This window comes from Marmota flaviventris, chromosome 10, assembly GCF_047511675.1.
Source record: "Marmota flaviventris isolate mMarFla1 chromosome 10, mMarFla1.hap1, whole genome shotgun sequence".
NCBI lineage: Eukaryota > Metazoa > Chordata > Mammalia > Rodentia > Sciuridae > Marmota > Marmota flaviventris.
In genome coordinates this window covers 112,194,050-112,218,056 of record NC_092507.1, presented here as the reverse complement: position 1 = coordinate 112,218,056, position 24,007 = coordinate 112,194,050, and the positions used below count along the sequence as shown (strand labels likewise).

At 40.1% G+C, this 24,007-nt stretch overlaps 1 protein-coding gene across 3 annotated transcripts in view; it reads left to right on the top strand.

The window, feature by feature from the left end:
• Positions 1 to 24,007, top strand: part of LOC114080902 (carboxyl-terminal PDZ ligand of neuronal nitric oxide synthase protein) — a 312,785-nt gene that overhangs the window by 242,324 nt on the left and 46,454 nt on the right. For all 3 annotated transcript variants that reach the window (XM_071618242.1, XM_071618241.1, XM_027922492.2), the window contains exons 5-6: positions 8,451 to 8,559; positions 20,538 to 20,679. In XM_071618242.1, coding sequence (XP_071474343.1) covers positions 8,451 to 8,559; positions 20,538 to 20,679 — 251 coding nt within the window. The remainder of the gene's footprint in view (positions 1 to 8,450; positions 8,560 to 20,537; positions 20,680 to 24,007) is intronic.

The following is a 24,007-nucleotide window of genomic DNA, read 5'->3' as shown; positions in this document are numbered from 1 at the left end:
GAAAATTTATCAACATGAAGGAAAATGTTATCTAAAGATAGTTAAAAGTAAATTAAGAGGCATGGTAAAAAGATACCATGTAGACACACAGAGATCCCCATGCATTCCTGCCATGATACAATACAACCAGTGGGGAACTTTTGTCATGGTGTGTGGACTTACTGCCTCCATAATTGTGAGCTCAGTAAATCTCTTTTCTTTGTAAAATAGTCTGTCTCAGGTTTGTCATTATGGTAGTGAAAAGCAGACTAATACAGTGCCACATTCAAACTGGAGAACCACCTTTCTCTATCTCCAGAGACAGTGATGTTGGGAGAACAGTGACTATTTCTGTTTGTTCTTCCATTTGACATGTCTAGATTTGCTTCCACAGTTCTAAAGTATTTATACAAAATTTCTTGTATTACAGAATATTTGCCCATCTATTATCTCATGTGAACCTTACGACCACCCTGTAAGACATTTTTATTATTCTCACTTCAAGGATGAGAGATGGGAAAGAATTTACTAGAGGCCCCTTGGCCAGGTGTAAATCCTCTGGCCTCAGGTTCTGTGCTTTGTGCTGTAGCAGGAGAGAGTTCTGGAGTAAGACTGGGATGACTGGATAAGCCCCAGCAGGGTTTGATTGACAGGAGAAGGTAGGGAAGTTCCTCTGTGGCTCTGGAATGGGGAGATATATGGCTGTAGACATATTGTCAGCTGTGCAGGTGGCTCAAGACCTTTCCCGTTCTCTTCAGCCAAAAGGTTCTACATCAGCAGATGGTTCCCCATGAATGAGGCTTTAGGAAGGATGCTAATAATATCTGGGAGAATATGGCTGTATTAGGGTTCTCCAGATAAACAGAACCAATATATGAGAAAGAGAAGGTATATATGTGTGTGTATTATACACATGTATATGTACAAACATCTACATACATAAAAAATATTATAAAGAATTGGCTCACATGATTCTAGAGGCTAAGAAGTCCCAAGATCTGTATTTGGTGCTTTTTTTTTTTTTTTTTTTTTGCAATGCTGGGAATCAAACCCATGGGCTCATGCGTGCTAGGTGAGCACTCTTCCAACTGAGCAACACCCCCAACCCCCAAGATCTGTATTTGGGAAGCTAGAGACCCAGGGGAACTGATGTATGGTTCTTTTCTTAGTGGAAAGACCTGAAAACCAGGAGAACTGTTGGTTTAAATTCCATTTTGAAGGCTGGTAGGCATGAGACCCAAGAAGAGGATTCACATAGGAGGAGATCTCTCTTACTCAGCTTTTTTGTACTATTCAGTTCTTTAATTGTTTCAGGGCATGCAATCTGCTTTGTCCAGTGTTAATCTAATCTAGAAACACCCTCACAGATACACTGAGAGTAGTATTTGGCCAGATGCCTGGACACTCGTGGTCCAGAATAGTTCCCATATAAAATTCACCATCAAACTGGCTGTATCATTTTAGAGCTCATTACTTCAGAGAGAAAGAATGACAGTGCAAAAACTGGTCTCATGGCCAGAGGCTGAGCCACATCTCCTGCCCTTTTCATATTTTTATTTTGAGACGGGGTCTTGCTAAGTTACTGAGTGCCTCACTAAGTTGCTGACACTGGCATTGAACTTGTTATCCTCCTGCCTCAGTTTCCTGAGCCACTGGAATTATAGGCACGTGTCACTGCACTGGCTAGGGATGAGAATTTTAAGACAACAGTACAATATAAATGACTCCAGTTAGTCCCCAAGGACTCTCAAGAAAAATCATGTTGCTACCCAGGTTTCCTTAAACTGTTCTTTAAAAAGTACATACTGTAGAAGGTGAGGCTTAAAAACAGGTATGAGTACAAAGGAACAACCATTACAGAGAGCTGAAACCCTGACGGAAGATGAGAGAAAAAGAATGGAAAGAGAGAGTTGGCACATATGGAGAAACTCTCAAGTCCCATTTTTATAACCATCTTTCTTATTTTTTCCCCTGTCAAATAGAGAACTGATCTTCAAATTAGAAACAGCAAAACATATGTGATTTAAAAAAAAAAAGAAGATGTTCAAAAACCATGAGGAAAAATAAAGGCATCCAGTACTCCTCTCAGTGTGTTCAGCCCTCAGTTACTTGGGTCCTAAGAAAACGTGACTGTAAAATAGTGATCGGTCATCTTTGCAAAATCATGAGGAATGGATATTAGAAGACTGCAAGATTAAGACATCTCACTTTTTAGCAAACAGTAAAATCTGGGTCCAGGAATTAAAAACTAGTGAATTTGTCATTGCTGCTGGAAAAAATTCTAGAAGAGATCATTGGGCAGATGGTCTGACATAGTCTGGAAAAGAAAAAGGTGATTGCTAGGAGCCAGTCCTGGAAACCAGGAAATATGCCTTAGAGCAGGTGTGCAAACTAACTTTAAACATTTGAGTTGACCACAGGGTGAGCTAGAAGTGAGATGTTGTAACTAAAGAAAAAACATGATTAGAGATGGCCTGCTAAAAATTGCATTCTTGGGCAGAAAAGATTTATGCAAATATACTCTCTGTGCTCTTCAGATCGCTTTATGAAAGTACATTCGGTTATGTAAACTGTATTTTAAGAGATTCATTGGCAAATTGGTATATGTACAAAAAAGGTTAACAAGGAAATGAAACTTGTATTTACTAAGCAGGCAACTTGCTGTGTGTTAGGCATTGTGTTAAATGCAGCATGTATGTGTTTGTATACCCAAAACAAGGCCTTTAAGAGATCATAATATGTCTATTTTGGATGAGGAAACAGAGGATTATGTCAGCTAAGTAACTTGCCCAAGGCCAGTAGCTAGGACTTAGTACAGCTAAGCCTTGAACCTGGATTTTTATCACTCCAAAGCTCAAGTTCTTCCCATAATACAAACCTGCCAGAGGGAGAAGGGATGTGATGGGCTTGTTGAGGAACTATTGAAGAGAAGAGGAAGTGTTTGTCTTTAAAAATGAAAGGAATAGGGGCTGGGGATGTGGCTCAAGCGGTAGCGCGCTCGCCTGGCATGCATGCGGCCTGGGTTTGATCCTCAGCACCACATACAAACAAAGATGTTGTGTCTGCCGAAAACTAAAAAATAAATATTAAAATTCTCATATTCTCTCTCTCTCTCTCTCTTTAAAAAAAATGAAAGGAATATAAACATGGTGGTTGTTTCCAAATGTTCAGATCATTGCCACTTGGAAGAAGGCTTAGATTTGTGCTCTAAGGCCTCAGAGGTTAGCACTAGGGCAGTAATGTAGAAGTAATAAGAGCAGTTACCATTTGTGATAAGTTAATCCTTCTTAATGCATTCATTCTTTAAATCTGATGAGGAAAAAACAAATTTACCTGTAGATTAATAGTCTGGAAGGAGGGTATTGATGATGGGTTTGGTGACTCTTTTATCTCTTTGTCAACTTGAATTCCAATATTATACTAAACTCAAAATCCAATTTCTCCAAGAAATTATTTATCTTTTGCTCATTTTGGGAAGCTTATGGACCTAAGAATCTGCAGAATTTTATTGCTATGGCTTTAAGCACAACAGTTTTAATAGTAAGTAAAATTATAATTCTTTGCATATTTTAAAATAAAAGCAAGAAATCTTAGAAAATTTAAAGTGGGAATAAAGCCTTGTGAAACCTTAGGAATTATTATTAACTCATGCAAACTGCTTCGGTATCCTGCCTTTGAATTTGTAAAAATTAAGAAGATTGACTTGGACAGTTTATAGAAGCAGGATTGGAAGGACTCTAATCTTAATCATACAGATGAAGAGGGAAGGTGGAAAGTAAATCTTCCCTCTTCCCTGAAGTGCTCACATTTCTTCCCCAATTTCAAACACCCACTCATTTACAGCCCTTAAGAAAATTTGAGTTGTGAACACTGAGTGCGATGCCTGTGATCCCAGTAATTTGGGAGATTGAGGTAGGAGGATCATAAGTTTGAGGGGCACCTGGGCAATTTAGCAAGACTCTGTCTCAAAATAAAAAATAAAAAAAGAACTGGGGGTGTAGTGCAGAGGTAAAGTGCCTTGGGTTCAATCCCCAGTATGGAAGGAAGGTAGGAAGGAAGGAAGGAAGGGAGGGAGGGAGGGAAGGAAGGAAGGAAGGAAGGAAGGAAGGAAGGAAGGAAGGAAGGAAGGAAGGAAGGGAGGGAAAAAGAAAAGAATAAATAGAAAGATAAACCAAGTCATGGAGAGCAAGTGTTCTTGAAATATATTTCTAGATCTGGGAGTTTGGACTTGAGCCTTTAATTTGTTGATTAATTAATTTGTTGATGAATGAGGTCATATGGAAAAAGTCTGCTACTTGGTTGTGTTGGTGGAAACTTTTTTAAGCAGGAACTAAATGACTGTTTGCTTAGCTAGAGGTTATTTGCTCCTCAGAACAACACATTACATTTCTGAACTCAGACACAGCAAGCAGAGCAGTTTCCAGAGAGCTCCAATCCAGAGGGAGTGGCTGTACTCAAGTACAGGTTGTCATCAGACTTTCTGAAGTGCTTTGTCTGTTAAGGTTACTTTAACCTTAGCTCACCACTGTCCCTGAGTGCCTTCCACATCTGTGTCATGTTGGCATGCCAGTTCACATTCATCTCTGCAGCATCAGATTTAAATCCAGTTCTTGGTCCTTAGGGTGTTACATAATAAATCAAAAACCCAAAATCAAAGGAGTTTTATGTGCAATGCATTTGAACTAACTGGACCTGACTTCCTGTGGGGGAAAATGAACAGCTGAGCTGACTACATTATAGGTGCTCATTAATGACTGTAGGAATGCCTTGCCTCCTTCCTGAATAGGCATCAGGAATCTCCCATATGCCAATCACTGTGGTGGTCCTGGGGATGCCACGATGTGGTCCTTATTCCTTCAAGGAGCTCTTGTTTAAAACATCGTAGTGTGAGATGCATGCTTTGGCACAGGTGAGCCACAGGGGTTCAGCAGTTCAGATTGCTAAAGGAAAGAAAAGTCTTCCCTGAGTCAAGTCCAGAATGATGCCAAGGGTGCTCACAATGGTTGCAAAGGCAGGAAGAAGTATGAAGCTAGTCCTGCAGGCCTGCATAGGTTGGGACTATAGAGGTGTACCAGAGCAAAAGGCAAATACCCCCTGCTAAGGAGTTTAAGATTCTGTCCTGGAGGTAGTAGGAAGCCTTTGCAATGATGCAATGGAATTCGTGTTTTTAAAACCACCACTTTGCTTCATCTCACTCCAATTAGATGACGGCCAAGCCATCAAGAATACAAAAAATAAGAAATGTAAGAGAGGATGTGGGGAAAAGGAACACTTACACACTGTTGGTGGGGTTGTAAATTAGTACAACCACTGTGCAAAATCAGTATGGAGGTTACTTAAAAGACTGTGAATGGAACCACATACAAACCCTGTTCTACCACTCCTTGGTATTTAGCCTAAAGAATTAAAATCATTATAGTACAGTGATACATGCATACCCATGTTGATAACAACACAGCTCACATAGTCACATTATGGAATCAGCCCAGGTGTCTGTTAGTGGATGAGTGGATAAATGTGGGTATACATACACAGCAGAATTTCATTCAGTCATAAAGAAGAACAAAATTGTCAGTTTCAGGAAAGTGGATGGAACTTGAGAGCATTATGTTAAGTAAAATTAAGTGAAATTCAGAAAGTCAAGGGTCATGTTTTCTTTCCTATGTGGAAGCTAGAGAGAAAAAAGGGATAAAAGGTAGAGGCAGATCTCATGAAAACAGAAGGGAGGTTAGTACAGAAAGGGAACCAGGGGAGGAAGGAGAGGAGGAAAGGGAAGGTAGTAGGGAGTGAAATTGACCAGATTATATTGTTCTCTTCTGTGCATGTATAAATATGTAAAAATGAATACCACTATTTTAATGCACCAATAAAAATGTCTAATTAGAAAAACATAAAAATAGCTGGGAGCAGTGGTGCATGCCTGTAATCCCAGTGGCTCAGGAGGCTGAGACAGGAGGATTGCAAGTTCAAAGCCAACCTCAGCAATTTAGCAAGGCACCAAGCAATTCAGTAAGATTCTGTTTCTAAATAAAATACAAAATAAGGTTGAGGGTGTGGCTCAGTGGTTGAGTGCCCCTGAGTTCAATTCCCAGTATCAAAAAAAGAAAAACTATCACTTTGCTAGCAATATAGGGGATGGATTGGCAATCGATAAGCTAAGAAGTAGAGACACACCCTATAGAGGCTATTGCAAATATCCTGGTGAAAAAATGAGAACTAAGGCATTCCTGTGGAGTTGAAGAGAAACAGAGACATCAGGGAGGTTCAGGAACTTAGTCATCAGTGATGGATATTGAGGAAGAGTAGAGGAACAAGTCAAGGATGTCCCTGAGATTTCTCACTTGAGTGGATATGATGCCCCTCATTAAAATGAGGCTCAGGAGGAGGAAGGCCACGTTGACTTCCAGAATTAGGGGGATGATGGTGAGATCAGGTTGGGAGTCTAATGAATTTGAGAAGCTTGAGAGACATTCATGAGGGGACGTCTGAGAGGGATGGCCAAATGGGCCTAGAGTTTAAGCAGGAGGAGCTGTAGTACCATTGTTGGCTTGTCCCTTTATGGGAAGACAGTTTGGCATTAATAGAAGATTCAGGGATTCTGTGGTCTTGATAACTTTAGACAGCTCTCTTGGAAGCCATGTTATCAATTTGGGGATCATTTAGAGGTGGTAGAATTGTGAGATGTATTGAAATGACTCCCCAAGGTGAACCTGGGATTCTTCCCAGTGTTGTTGTTCTCTCTTGCCCGTTCTTCTTTTGAATGTCCCCGTAAGGCTCCTGCAAGAAAATCTCAGTTATTAGACTATAGAGAAAGTGCATTGGTAAAGAGATGTAAAAAGACACTTTACTAAATATGTCATCTTCTTTAATAACCCTGCAAGATTATTAGCAGTCCCATTTTACAGTTATCACAACTGAACCTCTGAGGGGTTACCTCATAATAAGTAGTAAAGTTATAGGTCAAATTTTAGACTGGTAAAGTTTCATTCTTTTTCTCCTATATAATACAAATTTTTATTTTTTAAATAACAGGTCTATTAACCTCTGGATGAAAGTTCCTAGTGTTATTGAGAAAAAAAAAAGTTTTGTGTAAATGATTTGGCCCCAGTCCCATTTATCAAGAGCAATACTCTCTCTGGATTACCCAAAACTGATTCCTCTGATGCATCCCCTAAACCTCACTTCCCCACCTCCTCCTACAATGGTCAGGTCTGGTGGTTCTTATGGTGCCCTATTCTAGGTCCAGTTAATCCACTTAAGACCCTACCACCAGGGCCATACTTATAATGTTTTCCCCTTTCTTTCCACCTCCACTTTTCTCTCTATCTCTTTATACCCTAAGCAGTCATAGGGATCCTTTAGTTCTAAGGAAGCATACAAAGTCAGTGCTCTGCTCGGAAGCCTCTGATGATTTCTCAACTCACTGAGAATACAAGGCCTCCTTTTTATAAATTTAAATTTTAACTTTTTAATGATTTTTAGTTATAGATGGACACAATACCTTTAGTTCATTTATTTATTTTTATGCAGTGCTGATGTTCGAACCCAGTGCCTCATATGTGCTAGGCAAGAGCTCTACCACTGAGCTACAACCCTAGCCCCAAGGCCTTTTCTTTTCAAGGCCTTCTGTATTCTGTCCTCTGGTTGCTACTGTGATCCTGTTACTGACCATACTTGCTCCACCTGAACCACACTATCTGTTTCTCAAGCACCTCTAACATGTTCTGCACCCAGCAGGGCTTGTAGTCTTCCTGTACTTACTTCCTGAAGTGGTTTTGCCTAGCTATCTGTGTGACCACTCTTTTGAAAATAGCAGTCCCCACCATGCTCCATCCCTGTTCTGCCTGAGTTTTCTTCATCTCACTTGTGTATTGACATCCACATGTAAGCCCAGTGAGTTCAAAGGCTTTGTCCGATTCTCACTACATCCCCAGCTTCTAGGGTAGCACGTAGCATTTACAGCACTACTTGAATTGTGGAATTAATACGTGGAAGCCATGGTCCTGGCAGAGAAGTGGAGTCACTATGACCAAGGACCTGCAGTAATGAAAAGGAGTACCTTGGTTTTCCCAACATGGTTAGCATTATTAGTTCCCCAAGGTTCCTCATTTGTGGATAATTGTGACCAGTTATCAGAAAACTTGTATACATTTCCCTGGGTTAGATTTGTTATCTGATAAAGGAATGATTTTTCTTCAAACACAGAAGTCACTAGGACAGATTTGCTGCCTTGGGAAATGACTGACAATAGTGTGGTTTCCCATGTCTACAATCCCAAATCTGGAAGTCACTCATAGGAGTATCTGTGTTTTTGGCGTCCGTTGAATATACTTCCTACATGATAGCTTTTTGATGCTCTAGGAAAAAGACTTCCTTTGATAAGTTGGCTTCAGTGTCCTTAGTCAGAAGTTTTCCAATGGAACCCCCTGGATGCCATTTTCAGCACATTTTTTCTGTTGTTCTTCTTTTAGGATCTTCTATGTCTCTCATGACTCCCAAGACTTGAAGATCTTCAGCTATATCGCTCGAGATGGTGCCAGCAATATCTTCAGGTGTAACGTCTTTAAGTCCAAGAAGAAGGTAAAGGAGCCATCATTGGTTATCTATAATGTTCCTCTGATGGTCCCAGCACATCCCCAACATAGACCAGTCTCCCTGTTAAAGATTTTGAGGTGGCTGTTTTGATGCCCGACATGGAGGAACTGTCAGTTCTCCTATGTAATGAAATTCTCTTTTAGTTTCATCTGAACTTTGACTTGGATACATATGAACAGTTGGAGAAGGACTGGCCATTGGATAAGTATTTTGGAACAGGAGCAGGTAGTTGACACCAGGAATGAGGCTGACCTCAGTGTGCATTAGAAAAGAAGTATTGCCATGGACTAAGGTGATCCTTCTGATCAGTGGGTCAGTGGCTTCAAGTCATGACCCTTGGAATCTGGTTTAGACTTAGGGTATGATATTGGTTTTCCTGGGTAATTATTTTGTTAAGGTGGCCTTGATAGTTGAGTAAATGCAACCTTTTCAGTTCTATAGAGGCATTCTTCTTCTCTGCCATTCCTCCAGGACCTAACACAAAGAACTGGGGCTTGGATACCTCCATGGGGGTTAGGAAACCTAGGATTTAGCCCCACCTGAATGATGTTATGCAGGCTGCTTCCCCACTATAAATCCCGCTTCCTTAGATATAATGTGCTAATGGCCTGGGAACTATTATTCTTCTGAAGAGATTTTGGAAAGCCCTGTACTGGGGCCTTTAAGAGCCCTTATTGATCTACTATTTCTAGAGACAAACCACTAAGTCTGACTTCCTGTGAGACCTTCTCACCTTCTTCCTGCATACTTCCTTTGATTCTATGTAACATCTTATGCTTTAAGGCATTTTTAATAGATTCATGGTCATCTCACCTTTGTCGAGTGGGGGATAATAATAATAATACATGACAGGGTCAAGATCAACTAATACAAATGTTCCTTGAGTAATGATGGGGTTATGTCCCAATAAACCCTTCCTCAGCTGAAAATGCCTTTAATATACCCACCCTACTGAACATCCTAACTTAGTAGCAGATCTTATAGTACCAGTGGTTTCCTCTTATGATAACATGACTGACCAGCACTAAGGCTCCTGTCACTGCCCAGCATTGCAGGAGTATCCTACTACATATCACTAGCTTAGGAAAAAATTAAAATTCAAAATTTGAAGTACAACTTCTAATGAGTACATATAGCTTTTGCCCCACTATAAAAATCAAAAAGTTGTTATGTCTGACCATCCTAAGTTTGGTTGTATATATATGTCCTGTTTCCTATCCTAACTCCATAAAGGGAATCACAACTTGCTAACTTGCCTCTCCTCTAAGGAGATGTGCACCCTTATGCACCCAGCTCTCAGACTTAATTTTAATCATTCATTCATTTATTTTTGTGGTACTAGAGATGGAACCAAGAGCCTCATGCTTGCTAGGCAAGTGCTTTACCACTGAGCTGCCCTCTAGCCCTCAGGCTTTTTAAATGCAAATCATGGAATTGGATGGAAAGTGCTAAAACTAGAGAGATGAGAGGGAAAAGGGGTAAGTTCCCAGACTTCGCTTCTAGATAATAATACAGTTGAGAGAAAGAGAATGTGAGGAGGCCAGGTTGAACTGCGTATCAAAAAACTGATAGAAGCACAAGTAGGAAGAGGGAGGAAAGAAGGTTAGAGGTGGGAGACATGAGGGCCTGGGAGAGACAGTCTTACCCTCTTAGAGCTGTAGAGGATCTGGGGAAGAGAGAAAGGAAACTCAGATTGGACCATCTATAATGTTCTCTGGCAAGTGTCTAAAGACTGAAATTCCCTTAATTCATTTTGAGTCATTGACCACGCTTCTGACTTCAGTTTTGTACGTAGACTGGACCATGTAAACTTTTTAATTTAATAGAGTTACAAATAACAATCATCTACCAAGTGCTTTGATAGTTAATCTTATTTTAATATCTTTCCAATGTGTATATAGGAAAGGTAAGATAGTTAATTTTCACCCAGTTTTAGAGATGAGTAAACCAAGGCTTAGAGAGACTAAATGACTTGCCCACCTTCCCACTGAAAAGCATTGGCTATAACCAGGGAGATATATAGAACAAAAGAATTTTTTAGCAAAAAACCTAGGTAAAGGAGACTATTATATTTGTGGGCTATTTTCTTTTCTCCTCCTCTTCCTCCTCCTTCTTCTCCTTCCTCTGCCTCTTCTTCCTCTTTTTTTCTCTCCTCCTCCTCCTTTCTCTTCCTCTTCCACTTCCCCTTTCTCCTTCTCTTTCTCCTCCTCTTCTTCTTCTCCATCCTCTTCCTCCTCCTTCTCCTCCTCCTCATCATCATCAGGAGTTGAACCCAGGGATGCACTGTCACTGAGCTACATCCCCAGTCCTTTTTATTCATTTTTATTGTTTATTTTTATAGTTATACATGACAGTAGAATCCGTTTTGATGTAATGGTAAAAGCATGGACTATATCTTGTCTAATTCAGATCCCAGGACCTCTCCATCCCCTTTCCTTTCCCCACCCCCTGCTCCCTTCCCTCTATTGATCTTTCCACCATTTATCTTTAGGTTTTTTAAATTAATGTCTCGTGGAGGTACTCAATGGGGAGATTCACTGTGGTATATTTGTGTATGTACATAGGAAAGTTAGATCATTCCACTGTCTTTCCTTTTCTCATTCCCCTTCCCTTCAATCCCCTACTCCACTGAACTTTTATTCTCCCTTCCCTCCTTATTGTGGGTTAGCTTCCACATTCCATTGAAAACATTCGACCTTTGGTTTTTTGGGATTTGCTTATTTTACTTAGCATGATAGTATCCAGATTCATCCATTTACCAGCAAATGTCAAAAAGTCATTTTTCTTTATGGCTGAGTAATACTCCATTGTGTATATATATATATATATATATATATATATATATATATATATATAGCACATTTTCTTTATCCATTCATCTGTTGAAGGGCACCTAGATTGGCTCCATAGCATAACTATTGTGAACTATGCCTCCTTAAAAATTGATGTGCTGAATAACTATAGTATGCTTATTTTAAGTCCTTTGGATATATGCCAAGGAGTGGGATAACTGTGTCAAATGGTGGTTCCATTCGTAGTCTTCTGAGGAATCTCCATATTGCTTTCCAGAGAAGTTTTACCAATTTGCAGTATCACCAAGAGTGTATGACTGTACCCTTTTCCCCACATCCTCGCCAACATTTATTGTTACCAGTCCTTTTTGTTGTTGTTTTGAGACAGAGTCTTGCTAAGTTGCTGAGGCTGGCCTTGAACTTGCAATTCTCCTGCCTCAGCCTCCCGGGTCATTGGGATTATAGGTGTGTGCCTCCATACCTGGCCTATATCTTGTATTTTCCTGGCCATCAAACCTAGTATAGCAATACAGACACAGTGGGGGTGTCCTTCTGCCAAAACCCGAGTCTAAGAAAAATGCCCACTTGGATCTTTGATCTTGAAGTGAAGCCCAGATTCCATTGCTGTTGCTAGATGAAAAGAATAGTCATCTAGTTCTCTGTCACATCATTTTTTCCCATGTCTTGTAGCTCCCAGAGCTAATTCTGATGTCTGGCTCTTCTGTTTTCTTTTTTATTTCTTTTGGAGTGAGGAGAGGCTACTGGGGATTGAACCTAGGTGTGCATTGCCGTTTAACTACATCTGTAGCCCTTTTTATTTTCTCATTTTGAAACAGGGTCTCATAAGTTACTGAAGCTGGCCTTGAACTTGTGATCCTCTTGCCTCAGCCTCCTAAGTCACTGGGATTACAGACATGTGTCGCCATGCCCAGCTAGCTCTTCCGTTTATTTTTAAATCCTTTCACCCTCCCCTACTGAGACTGTAGCTCTTCTTAGAGTTGGTTCTCAGGTCTGGTGCTGGTTTGTCTACCATGTAAGCTAGGGGATTGCTTCTGGGTAGCCTGATGTGAGTTCTTTTGCTGAACACTTGGTGGAAGGGCCAGTTTCTAAGCCATAAAAAGAGAAATAAATTGTTAATCAAAGGGAACAGAATTGGGAAGAGGTGGCAATATATCTCTAGGGTTTTACATGCCATCTTGATTAGCCCCCAAATCCAGTGATTTACTGTTTTATAAAACTCTTCAGGTTTAGGGAGGCAATAGTCAGCTTGGTCAGGAGTTTTAATTGGCAAATCATAGGAATATTGAAGAGGTGATGGGGAAAGTACTATAGGTCCCAAGGAAATGTGTTTTGCAGGAATGTTCTTGGTCATTAGATGTCAATAGGGAGACCTCTTGCTGGAAGCCAGCAGACTTGGATGTCCTCCAGAGTCCTTATACTGATCACAATATGGGAAAACCTTGTATAAACTTGTTGCTGTGCCAGGGTTTTGCTTCCTACTGTTTGACCTTGCATTATGTCCCCTGTGTGCACACCCATGGCACGTTTCTCATGACAAACCTGTAATGAGGGTGTCATTCATATCCTGTAGTTCACCATGGAGAAAGAGTTGAGAATATGGGTTGGGTGTCTCAACTTTCACATTAGAAGGCATCCCTTATAACCTTTGCTCCTGGCACAGATATTATTCTGTACCTAGGGATCATCCTCAGTTACTCACAAGTATAGCCAATGTGGTTCCATCTTGGGAATTTTAACCTTGAGCTGTTTTTTTTTTTTTTTTTCCTCCAGAAGCTAGATAGCAGATTGCTGCAGGAATATAAGATGGTTCCTTTTAGTCTTATACTACTATGGATTATTGAAGTCATAGTTTAATATTAAGTTAAAAATATCTAGCCTGTTTTGATTTACTGCCATGTGCCTGAGACTGCCCTAAGCTCTATGAATGAATTATCTCAAAAGCCTAGTGAGAGAGGAACTATTATGCTTTTCATTACATAAATGGGAGCCTTAAAGTACATAACTTGCATAAAGACTTTTAGTCGAAACTGAACCCAGAAGTCTGACTTGAGCTCACACTCTTAACCACTCCATATACCATTGTCCTTGGCTCATTAGGAAGTTACATAGCTAAGGAGTAGCCTTGTTCCCCAAGATTGATTTATAACTGCATTCTGTTGTAATCAGCACTTGAGTCCAAAGAGCTCCTTAACTCTCAATGGCTCACATCACTTTGACACACATTTTCCTTTTTGCCTCGTAGTATCCTTGTGTGATCAATGTTGAGTCCATTTTGTAGTTGATGAAAGAAAAGGCCTAGGCTAGTGGGTTAACCATGGGCACACAGTGAATCAAAGATGCCACTGAGATTAGAACCAGGCTTTCTGCTCCCAGTCCAGGGATTTGGCCACTAAAACCTAAAGACACAGGAGCCTTTCTGGACTTGAGTTCCTCCAGTAAGGTGATAGGCTTCTCAGGAAGTGTTTGAAGTGATACAATCTTTAAACAGTGAAATTTATATGGCTGTGACTGGGCAGTATCACCAGTAATGTGATGGAGAGATCCTAGCACCTTCGGACTAGTGCTAGGAAGGAGGACCGACAGCAGGTCTGTTTCTCACTGGGTACAGTCAGTGCAGACTCTTCTTATTGACATTGGCATTTCTTGTTTACCTCCTTGGGAGATATAGTGATAGTGTTCATTTACAAGGTTCTTCTGCCTCAAGAGGAGCCTCTTGCCTAGTCTCTTGACCTCTCCTGTGGAGTGGACATAATCTTCCTGTCATTTTCTCCCAGTCCTAGGAGGATATGGCTATCTGGCCTGATTGAGAGTGACGGTACTTATTAGCGCATCAGTGCGTGAAGTGTTGGTGATTAACAGGAGCAGCAGGAATCTCTCCATTATCCTCAGGACAGCTCCTTGAAATCATTTTGCCTGCAATCACAGCTCAATTGCTTTGGATTAGGAGAAATCATTTCCCCCTGTAATGCTCTCACCATCAAATTGGGGGCCACAGCTGTGAAGTTTGACTCTTCTTTAGAGTTGCAGTAGATTTTGAATTATGACAGTCATATGCAAAAGAATTAGTCATTTGCCTGGTGAAATTTAAGAGATGAAAGATAGGTCCTCAATTTAGGGCAAGAGACTGTTTTCTATGTCTTAAGTGGACTTGGGTTGGGAAGTCAAAATATAGAAATCATAGCTGGACATGGTGGCATATGCCTATAATCCCAGCTACTCAGAAGACTGAGGCAGGAGGATTCAAGGTCAGCCTGGGCAACTTAGTGAGACCCTGTCTTAAAAGAAAAGATAAAAAGGGCTGCAGATATAGCTCAGTGGTAGAGTACCCATGTGTTCAATCCCAGAGGGGTGGGGGGAATAAAAGGGAATCATAGCCAAATCTCTCTCTTTATAGATGTTGAAATTGGTACCTGGGAAAGTGAGATGACTTGTCCACTATCACCCAGTGGGTTACTGACAGTACTGAGATTATAACATCCTTTTATCTCTAGACACTGTGTATTCATGGACTAGCAGAGTAGGAAGGAAAAATTCAACTACTTATTGGAAATTTTATGATGTGCTATTCCTTGTCATGGATGAAAGTCATATCTACTTTGAAACTAAACTTTCCTTGTACCGAGAAATGTTTTGTTATCCATGAAATAACCTGAGGACAAAAACCCAACCCATCTATCATTTCAAAGCTTTAGTACATTAAATGCTACTATATGTAGAAATCCAAACATACATTGCAAATTCAGCATTGCAAATTATATGGATCTCAATCATTTGGTAAAGCTAAGCTAAATCATTTACTAAATGTTCAATTCAAAGCACATTAAGAAACATGAAATTCAGTTCTATTTTTGTTGAGATTCCGTGGTGGTTAAGTTCACAAGAAGGGCACTATATTTTATTGCTGTGACAGATGAGAAAAATTATAAATTTGTGAGCCAATCCTGATACTGACTTCATGTAAGTCAGTTCCCTGGAACTTAGAAGGACTTGGCAGACAAATCTTAAATGCCCAGAATACAGGGGGTAGGGGTGGGCTGTAAGCTAGAGCAGAGAGCTGGTAGAGAACTCAGAAGTGAGGTTTGCCAGAAGTGAGCTCCCTACTCTTCTTTTTCCTTGCCTATTGTCATCGCAATCATGATCTTCATCTTCATTTACACCTTGTATTTTGTGCTTTTATTTTCTAATTTCCTTGCTTATCTGATGACTTTTTTAATCATCTCCAAAAAGTTGTGAAATAGAGAGCTTTTTCCAGGATAGTGAAACTCAGAAAAATGCCCAAGATGATTTATTACATCAGCCAAAGATAAAGACTAGTAATAACCATTGTGTGTGTGTGTGTGTGTGTGTGTGTGTGTGTGTGTGTGTGTGTGATGCTGAGGTTCAAGCCCGGGATCTCATGCATGCTAGGCAAGTGCTCTACCACTGAGCTACTGCCCTAGTAATAACTATTCTATAACATGTATATAGCACTTACAAGATTCCCAAGTTTGTAGGACCAACAGGGTTACTTAGAATGAGAACAAAAAATACTGTCTGATTTTTTTTGAAGCAGGGTCCTACTGTGTTGCCCAGGCTGATCTCAAACTTCTGGGTTTAAGTGACCCTCCTGCCTTAGCCTCCCAAGTAGCTGGGACTACAGATGCGCACTACTGTGCCCAACTACTATAATTTTTCTATGGACTGGTGAAGTACAGGAAGCAACCTTTTGACTTTCATGTTCTTAAAGCTACTACTGTAAGCTTTTGACTATTTTTGAGTAGACAACTCACTCTCACTGCAAATATGGTATTGTTTTTGTGTTCATTGCAGCAATTCATCAAATTTTGATGCCGGCTATGTATCCATTTGGTATCCATAGTAGGCTTGGTATCCAATTGATAGCCATTGCATCTTGACTTGGTTTATGTCCTAGGTTGTGGGATATCCTGGGTATGGGAGAGAAGGGGATCTTGTCAACATGAACAGGAAGATAATTTAAAGAAACACCGTGAGAAACATGGTGAGAGTTAGTTGAATAAAGTTCTAAGACAGCTTCCTTTCCATCCCTATTTTTACAAAATTGCCTGTAATTGGTGCTCCCATGAGCTTCAGTGCTCTCCATCTGCAGCTAAGAGTCACTCTGAGGTTAGATATTCCTTTCCAGCTTTGGAAACATCAAAGCAACCGTCTCCAGACTAATCTCGGTAACTAAAAGCCCACTCATGCTTTGGGGCTACTAATAGAAAATGGCTTTTGAACAGAAAGATTTGATCCATGTGGCAAAGCACTTTCCAGGGCTTATATAAAACTAATCTGGATTTGTACAAAAATTACATGCAGTATACTACAGTATAATGATGCTTTAATAAAAAAAAAATAATAATCTGTTAAATTCCAGAGTGGCCAGATCTTGAAACTGGCAAAGGCTGCCTTCCTAACAATCCACTTGTGGTTCAGCTTTTTCCCTGGTTATCTTCAATTTCAATCTTTAAACCTCCACTTTGATTTCCAAAGGCCTGCATATGGTCACGAGATGTAAGCAACTGCTTCCACGAGAACAAGGTAACCTAAAAAAACAAGTAGTCACAGAAATATCTGAAAGTTGTTTTTAAAGCTTCTCTTTATCAGAGTTCTCCCTTAAGTCCAAACATGGCTTATTAACTATTAATTCCCAGCACATGTGACTCCTGCCTTCCAGGGTATAAGGCAGAGTCAGTTTTCTAGCCTAGAAAATCAGAAAGCAGCATCACCAAGTGCGGAAGACCTAGCATCAGAAGCCCACAGGGCTGTGCAGAGAGCAAATGTAAGAAGGCCAGCCCCTGCCAGGGGCAGATCACCAAACCCACCACCTTCAAGTAATTGCTTCCATAATAAGATTTTTGTGTAAAACCTCTAAAAATAGACTTTTCACTGGTGAAGGAAGGAGAGCCTAGAAAGTCAAGGGGCATTTAAACTCATGTAGCCATTTAAGGATCAAGTTAGGAGTCCTCCAGCCCCTTCTGACTCCTAGAGTGATAAATGAAGAGGGAGGTTCTTTTATGTGTGTTCGTCATTCTGTAAAGCAGGTAGTTTGATTATTCACCCAGTAGCCTCTTCAAGTGCAGAGATATCTCACAGAACACGCTACTGTGTCCTTTTACTGTGAATGACAACAGTAAAGAAAAGTAGAAGGCTGATCTTCACATCAAAGAAAAGTAGAAGATAAGTTGAAATGAAACCATTTGGCACTGAATGTGCAAGCCTAGAAGTCACGTCCAACAATACCCTCCTACACGGAAACCATCATACCAGTTCAGACCCAAGATACAGTGGACCCAGGAGTTCTCCTCAGATGCTGTTGGGAAGGAGGGAGATGGTGGCACTCACCCTTTTGATGCCAGCATATGTATGGAAGAAGTGATTCCCTTAGGACCTTTATGCTTCTGTAATTAGTAAAATAATCCTGGGCTTTCCTCAACTACCTTTTATTTTGTGTTTTAATTGCTTTTTATTGCAGTGAATTACATATTCAGAATAAAGCATTTCTTGAACACTTACTATATGCCTATCCCTGTGGGAGATGCCATCATATATCTACTTATTGATTCCTCTGTGTGGCAGAGGAGACATTACTTGATACTAGTAATAAACTTTCCTGTAAAAGATTAGGATTTACCATCTTCTGATAAAAGGAGTAAGGGACCAAAGATCTGGTTAGATGTGTGTGAATAACACTTTTGGGTGGACCAGCGTCTTCTTTTCCATCAGAGAGTTGAGCTTCCTGGCCCAGCCTCCTAACTAGGGCTCAGCTTGGTGTCCAAAGGAGATGTAGAAGCTGGGGTTTGCCTGGCCTAGCTTGTTAGGCATCATGTCCTCCAAATCACACCTGTTCCCATGTTTGGGAATTGGAAGAGCAGGGACACCTTGCTTAGTACTGGTGCCTACTGATTTTCAACTTCCTGTGCAGAAAGAATAGTTGTGTCTCAGATACTGCAAGCCTGTGGTTTGAGAAGGGGCCTAGGCCTACCCTTTGGACCCAGGAGGGAATTAAGGGTGAACACAGAGAGCAGAGGTTCTGATCCACCACCAGGTAATGAGGGACCTCAGGGAACTTACCTGTCTCCTGTTTCACTTAAGTTTCCCATCACCCATGTCTCTTAACTGAGTGATCAATTAAAAATATCTGTCTAGGGCTAGGAATGTGGCTCAGTGATAGAATGTTTGCCTCGCATGTATAAGGCTCTGGGTTTGATTCCTATCACCACAAACAAACAAACAACAAAAAACATTTTTGAGGTAAGAGGGTTTGTCCCCCATCTCTTGGTATTGGGGATTGAACCCAGATGGGCTTTACCAACAAGACACATCATCTCTAGCTTTTTAAGTTTTGAGATAGTCTCACAAAGTTGCTGAAGCCTGGCCTCAAATTTGGGATCCTTCTGCCTCAGCCTTCCACATTGCTGGTATTATAGTTGTGTAACACCATGCCCAAGCAAGCTAAGAGGCTTAAATTGTAAGGCAGTCACTGCTAGGAGGTTGTTTGAGTTGGGGAGTATAAAGAGGACTAGAAGAAGATGGAGATCTTAAAATGACATGTGGACAATGATTGACCTAATGCCTTTCCATATTAACGGGAATGTTTTGGCCTGAAATAAAGGGAAGGAATGTTTCCCCAGGCCTGAGGAAACAAGCAAGGGTAACAAGTTTAGCAGAGACTGGATTCAAGCAGCAGTCCATATGTGGTGTTCCAAGGCCTGAGGAATTCATGAAGATAACAATGAGAAACAGGAACAAATCTCATTATTATGACAAGCATAAATGAATCATTTATTTACCCTTAAACAGGTTCTATAAATTTATCAAAACACTGGGTAGCAAGTTAGTACTGCAATACCAATTACCTCATGTTTTTAAGAGGCTCCTCTTGCCGGACACAGTGGTAATCCCACTGGCTTGGGATTACAAGTGGCTCAGCTGAAACAGGAGAATTGTGTGTTCAAAGCAACTTAGCAAGGCCCTAAGAAATTCTGCAAGACCCTGTCTCTAAAATATAAAAAAGGGCTGGGGATGGACTCAGTGGTTAAGCACTCCATTCAATCCTCAGTACCCCCACCCCTGCACAAAAAAGTTATTTTTGACTTCTGATGTTACCTTGGGGGTTTCAAATGTGATCAGTGGACTGTATGGTATCATCAGGTAGTCACAACTAATCTAAAGTCAGATCACCCCAAACATGATTGATGTTAGGCTGGGTTATTGGGCGACAATCACAGTGATATAATCTGAAGTCTGTGGTGGAATATTTGAGAGCCACTGGGGTAAGAGCATGTGGAGCATTCCCAGCCTGAGCTCTGAAACTCTGTATCTCATAGTTCTCTCATTTTTACTCCTTGAAAGAAGATTGAAAGGTGACTAGTCATCAGATTATAGTAAGTGATCCACCTTTGAGACCCTGTCCTGAGAACCCTGCCTGTGCCTCTTCCTCACTGCCTGCAGGTGTTGCCGAAGACTCTGGGAACAGGTTTCTTTGTCCTCTCCCTCCTCTCCTAGTTAAGCAGTGGGACACTGGGAGTCAGGGGCTAGTTCTCTTCTTTGGCTCCTAAAAGAAGAAGTTAAACAATAAAACAGGAGAAAATAGCCATCCAAGTGAGCAGTATCTTATTAGAGTAAGCCTGGGAAAGCTCACCTTGGCCTTAGTTAGCAAAGTGTCAGTTGACTCTGTTGTTAGGCCAAGGCTTCCAAGCCCAGAGCATCACAGCCCTAGGTCTATAGAGCTCCTAGGAAATCTGACATCTGGAGAAAGAAACAGCTGAGTTCCTCTCGGTTTGATGGGCCTATTAATGATGTTGAAGCATATTGATTAATATGGTTATACTTAGAAGGAAAGAGTTGGGGCTAAGTCTAGAATTGGTATAATTCTCAGCATGTGTCCTTTTGGTTGATTGATTGTTTCAAAACTGTGGCGACAGTTTCTATTTTCTGGAGTATTTCAAGAAGGGAAAGTATTTTTGTACTCTTCTTTCTGAATATGTATACATCTGAACAACCCTAGGGTTTTCCATCTCCTTCCTTTGCTGGTTTCCTGGGTTTTTGATCACATGCCCCTTGCACTTCCCACCCACCCGCACCCCTTCTTGTGTCCTTGTAAAGTCCCCATAGCCTTCACTCGTCCTTTTCCTTCCTCTTCCCCAGAGTCAAGCTATGCGAATCGTCCGGACGGTGGGGCAAGCCTTTGAGGTCTGTCACAAGCTGAGCCTACAGCACACACAGCAGAACGCAGACGGCCAGGAAGATGGGGAGAGTGAGAGGAACAGCAATGGCTCAGGGGAACCAGGTAGGCACCGCGGATGCATTGGGTGTACAGAAGGAGGCAGGAAGACTACCACAGTGGATCACTGCCCCAAATGCCAGGTTATTAATTTACTTAAATTAAAAAAAAAAATTCCATGTTTCTCTCTAGGTTCCAGATTTTCTTTAAGGTATATGTACTACTGTGTGTGTGTGTGTGTGTGTGTGTGTGTTTTGCTGGGAATTGAGCCCAGGAGCACTCTGAGCTACATCCCCAGCCCTTTTTATTTTTCAATTTTAAGATAGAATCTCACTGAAGTTGCCCAAACTGGCCTTGAACTTGCAATCTTCCTACCTCAGCCTCCCAAGTTACTGGGATTACAGGTGTGTGCCCCTGAGCCCAGCATTTATTACTTTTTATAACCAAAATGTTTAAATTATTAAGCCAGAAAGCATTTAAGTTGGATATTAGGAAATATTTTGTAAAGATAGAGCTTTTTCTGCTACCATATCACTATATTTCCCACCCAAAGAAAATTTCAGTAAAAAAGCACCCCTGTAAAACAAATTAGAAAGAATATAAATTCACAGTTACTTAATTTTTTGGTATATGTTATATATGTTCATATATGTTATGTGAAAACATATTAATTTATATAATATGGTATATGAATATCTTTATACAAATATAGATATTAGCAAGAAAAAGAATAGGTGGAGAATCCAAGAAAACAAACTGAAAACTATTAGAACTGAGAGAATTCATTTAAGGCACAGTCCAGAATTACATAAATATCTATGGTTTTCATATATTCTAACAACAATGGTTAGAAATCATAATAGAAGTAAATTTATTAAAATAAAAGCTTTTACATATAAAATACAGATAAATAAATGTATTATTTTACATTTTAAAAATGGCATGTTCCTGGATGGAAAATCTCAATATTGTAAAAATGTTAATTCTCCTTGTGTTCATCTATATTAAAATATGAATATTTAATATTAAAATATTAAAAATGTTTAACATAATACAAATTTCTAACAGTAAAAGGAGAATCATAGTGAGCTATAGAATTCAAAACTTATGGGATGTAGCTAAAACAAGGCTCAAAGGAAAATCCAAAGTTTAAATCATTTAAATTAATAGATGACATGTCTTGAAAGTCAAATGAATTAAGGATCCAACTCAAAAAGTTAGAAAACTCTGGATATTAGGGCTCTATCTGAAGTGTGAGGAGTAAAAATTTGTTCCCATGATGTAGGCTCCCTATTTACCTCTTTTATTGTTTCTCTTGCTGAGAGAAAACTTTTCAGTTTAAGTAAGTCCCATTTGTTGATTTTTGTTGTCAACTTTTGTGCTATGGGTGTCCTATTAAGGAATTTGGAGCCCGACCCTACAATATGTAGATCGGAGCCAACTTTTTCTTCTATCAGACGCAGAGTCTCTGATTTGATATCTAGCTCCTTGATCCACTTTGAGTTAACTTTTGTGCATGGCGAGAGGAGGGGATTCAGTTTCATTTTGTTGCATATGGATTTCCAGTTTTCCCAGCACCATTTGTTGAAGATGCTATCCTCCCTCCATTGCATGCTTTTAGCTCCTTTATCAAATATAAGATAGTTGTAGCTTTGTGGATTAGTCTCTGTGTCCTCTATTCTGTACCATTGGTCCACCCTCCTGTTTTGGTACCAGTACCATGCTGTTTTTGTTACTATTGCTCTGTAATATAGTTTTAAGTCTGGTATCGCTATACCGCCTGATTCGCACTTCCTACTTAGAATTGCTTTTGCTATTCTGGGTCTTTTATTTTTCCATATGAATTTCATGATTGCTTTATCCATTTCTACAAGAAATGCCGTTGGGATTTTGATTGGCATTGCATTAAACCTATAGAGAACTTTTGGTAATATCGCCATTTTGATGATGTTAGTTCTGCCTATCCATGAACAGGGTATATTTTTCCATCTTCTAAGATCTTCTTCTACTTCTCTTTTTAGGGTTTTGTAGTTTTCATTATATAAATCTTTCACCTCTTTTGTTAGGTTGATTCCCAAGTATTTTATTTTTTTTGAGGATATTGTGAATGGAGTGTTTTTCCTCATTTCCGTTTCAGAAGTTTTGTCGCTGATATACAGAAATGCCTTTGATTTATGCGTGTTGATTTTATATCCTGCCACTTTGCTGAATTCATTTATTAGTTCTAGTAGTTTTTTTGTAGACCCTTTTGGGTCTTCTAGGTATAGAATCATGTCATCTGCAAATAGTGATAATTTAAGTTCTTCCTTTCCTATTTTTATGCCTTTAATTTCTTTCGTCTGTCTAATTGCTCTGGCCAGTGTTTCGAGAACTATATTGAATAGAAGTGGTGATAGAGGGCATCCCTGTCTTGTTCCAGATTTTAGGGGGAATGCCTTCAATTTTTCTCCATTGAGAATGATGCTAGCCTGAGGCTTAGCATAGATAGCTTTTACAATGTCGAGGTAAGTTCCTGTTATCCCTAGTTTTTCTAATGTTTTGAACATAAAGGGATGCTGTACTTTGTCAAATGCTTTTTCTGCATCTATTGAGATGATCATATGGTTCTTATTTTTAAGTCTGTTGATGTGGTGAATAACATTTATTGATTTCCGTATATTGAACCATCCTTGCATCCCAGGGATGAATCCTACTTGATCATGGTGCACAATTTTTTTGATGTGCCTTTGTATCCGATTCGCCAGAATTTTATTGAGGATTTTTGCATCTAGGTTCATCAGAGATATTGGTCTGTAGTTTTCTTTCTTTGAGGTGTCTTTGTCTGGTTTCGGAATCAGGGTGATGTTGGCCTCATAGAATGAATTTGGCAGAGCTCCTTCTTTTTCTATTTCCTGAAATAACTTGAAAAGTATTGGTATTAATTCTTCCTTAAAGGTTTTGTAAAACTCCGCTGTATACCCATCCGGTCCTGGGCTTTTCTTGGTTGGAAGTCTTTTGATTGCTTCTTCTATTTCATCTATTGTTATTGGTCTGTTTAAGTTGTGAGTATCCTCCTGACTCAGTCTGGGCAAATCATATTTCAGATAGAGCCCTAATATCCAGAGTATACAAAGAACTCAAAAAATTAAACAATAAGAAAACAAATAACCCAATCAACAAATGGGCCAAAGACCTGAACAGACACTTCTCAGAGGAGGACATACAATCAATCAACAAGTACATGAAAAAATGCTCACCATCTCTAGCAGTCAGAGAAATGCAAATCAAAACCACCCTAAGATACCATCTCACTCCAGTAAGATTGGCAGCCATTATGAAGTCAAACAACAACAAGTGCTGGAGAGGATGTGGGGAAAAGGGTACTCTTGTACATTGCTGGTGGGACTGCAAACTG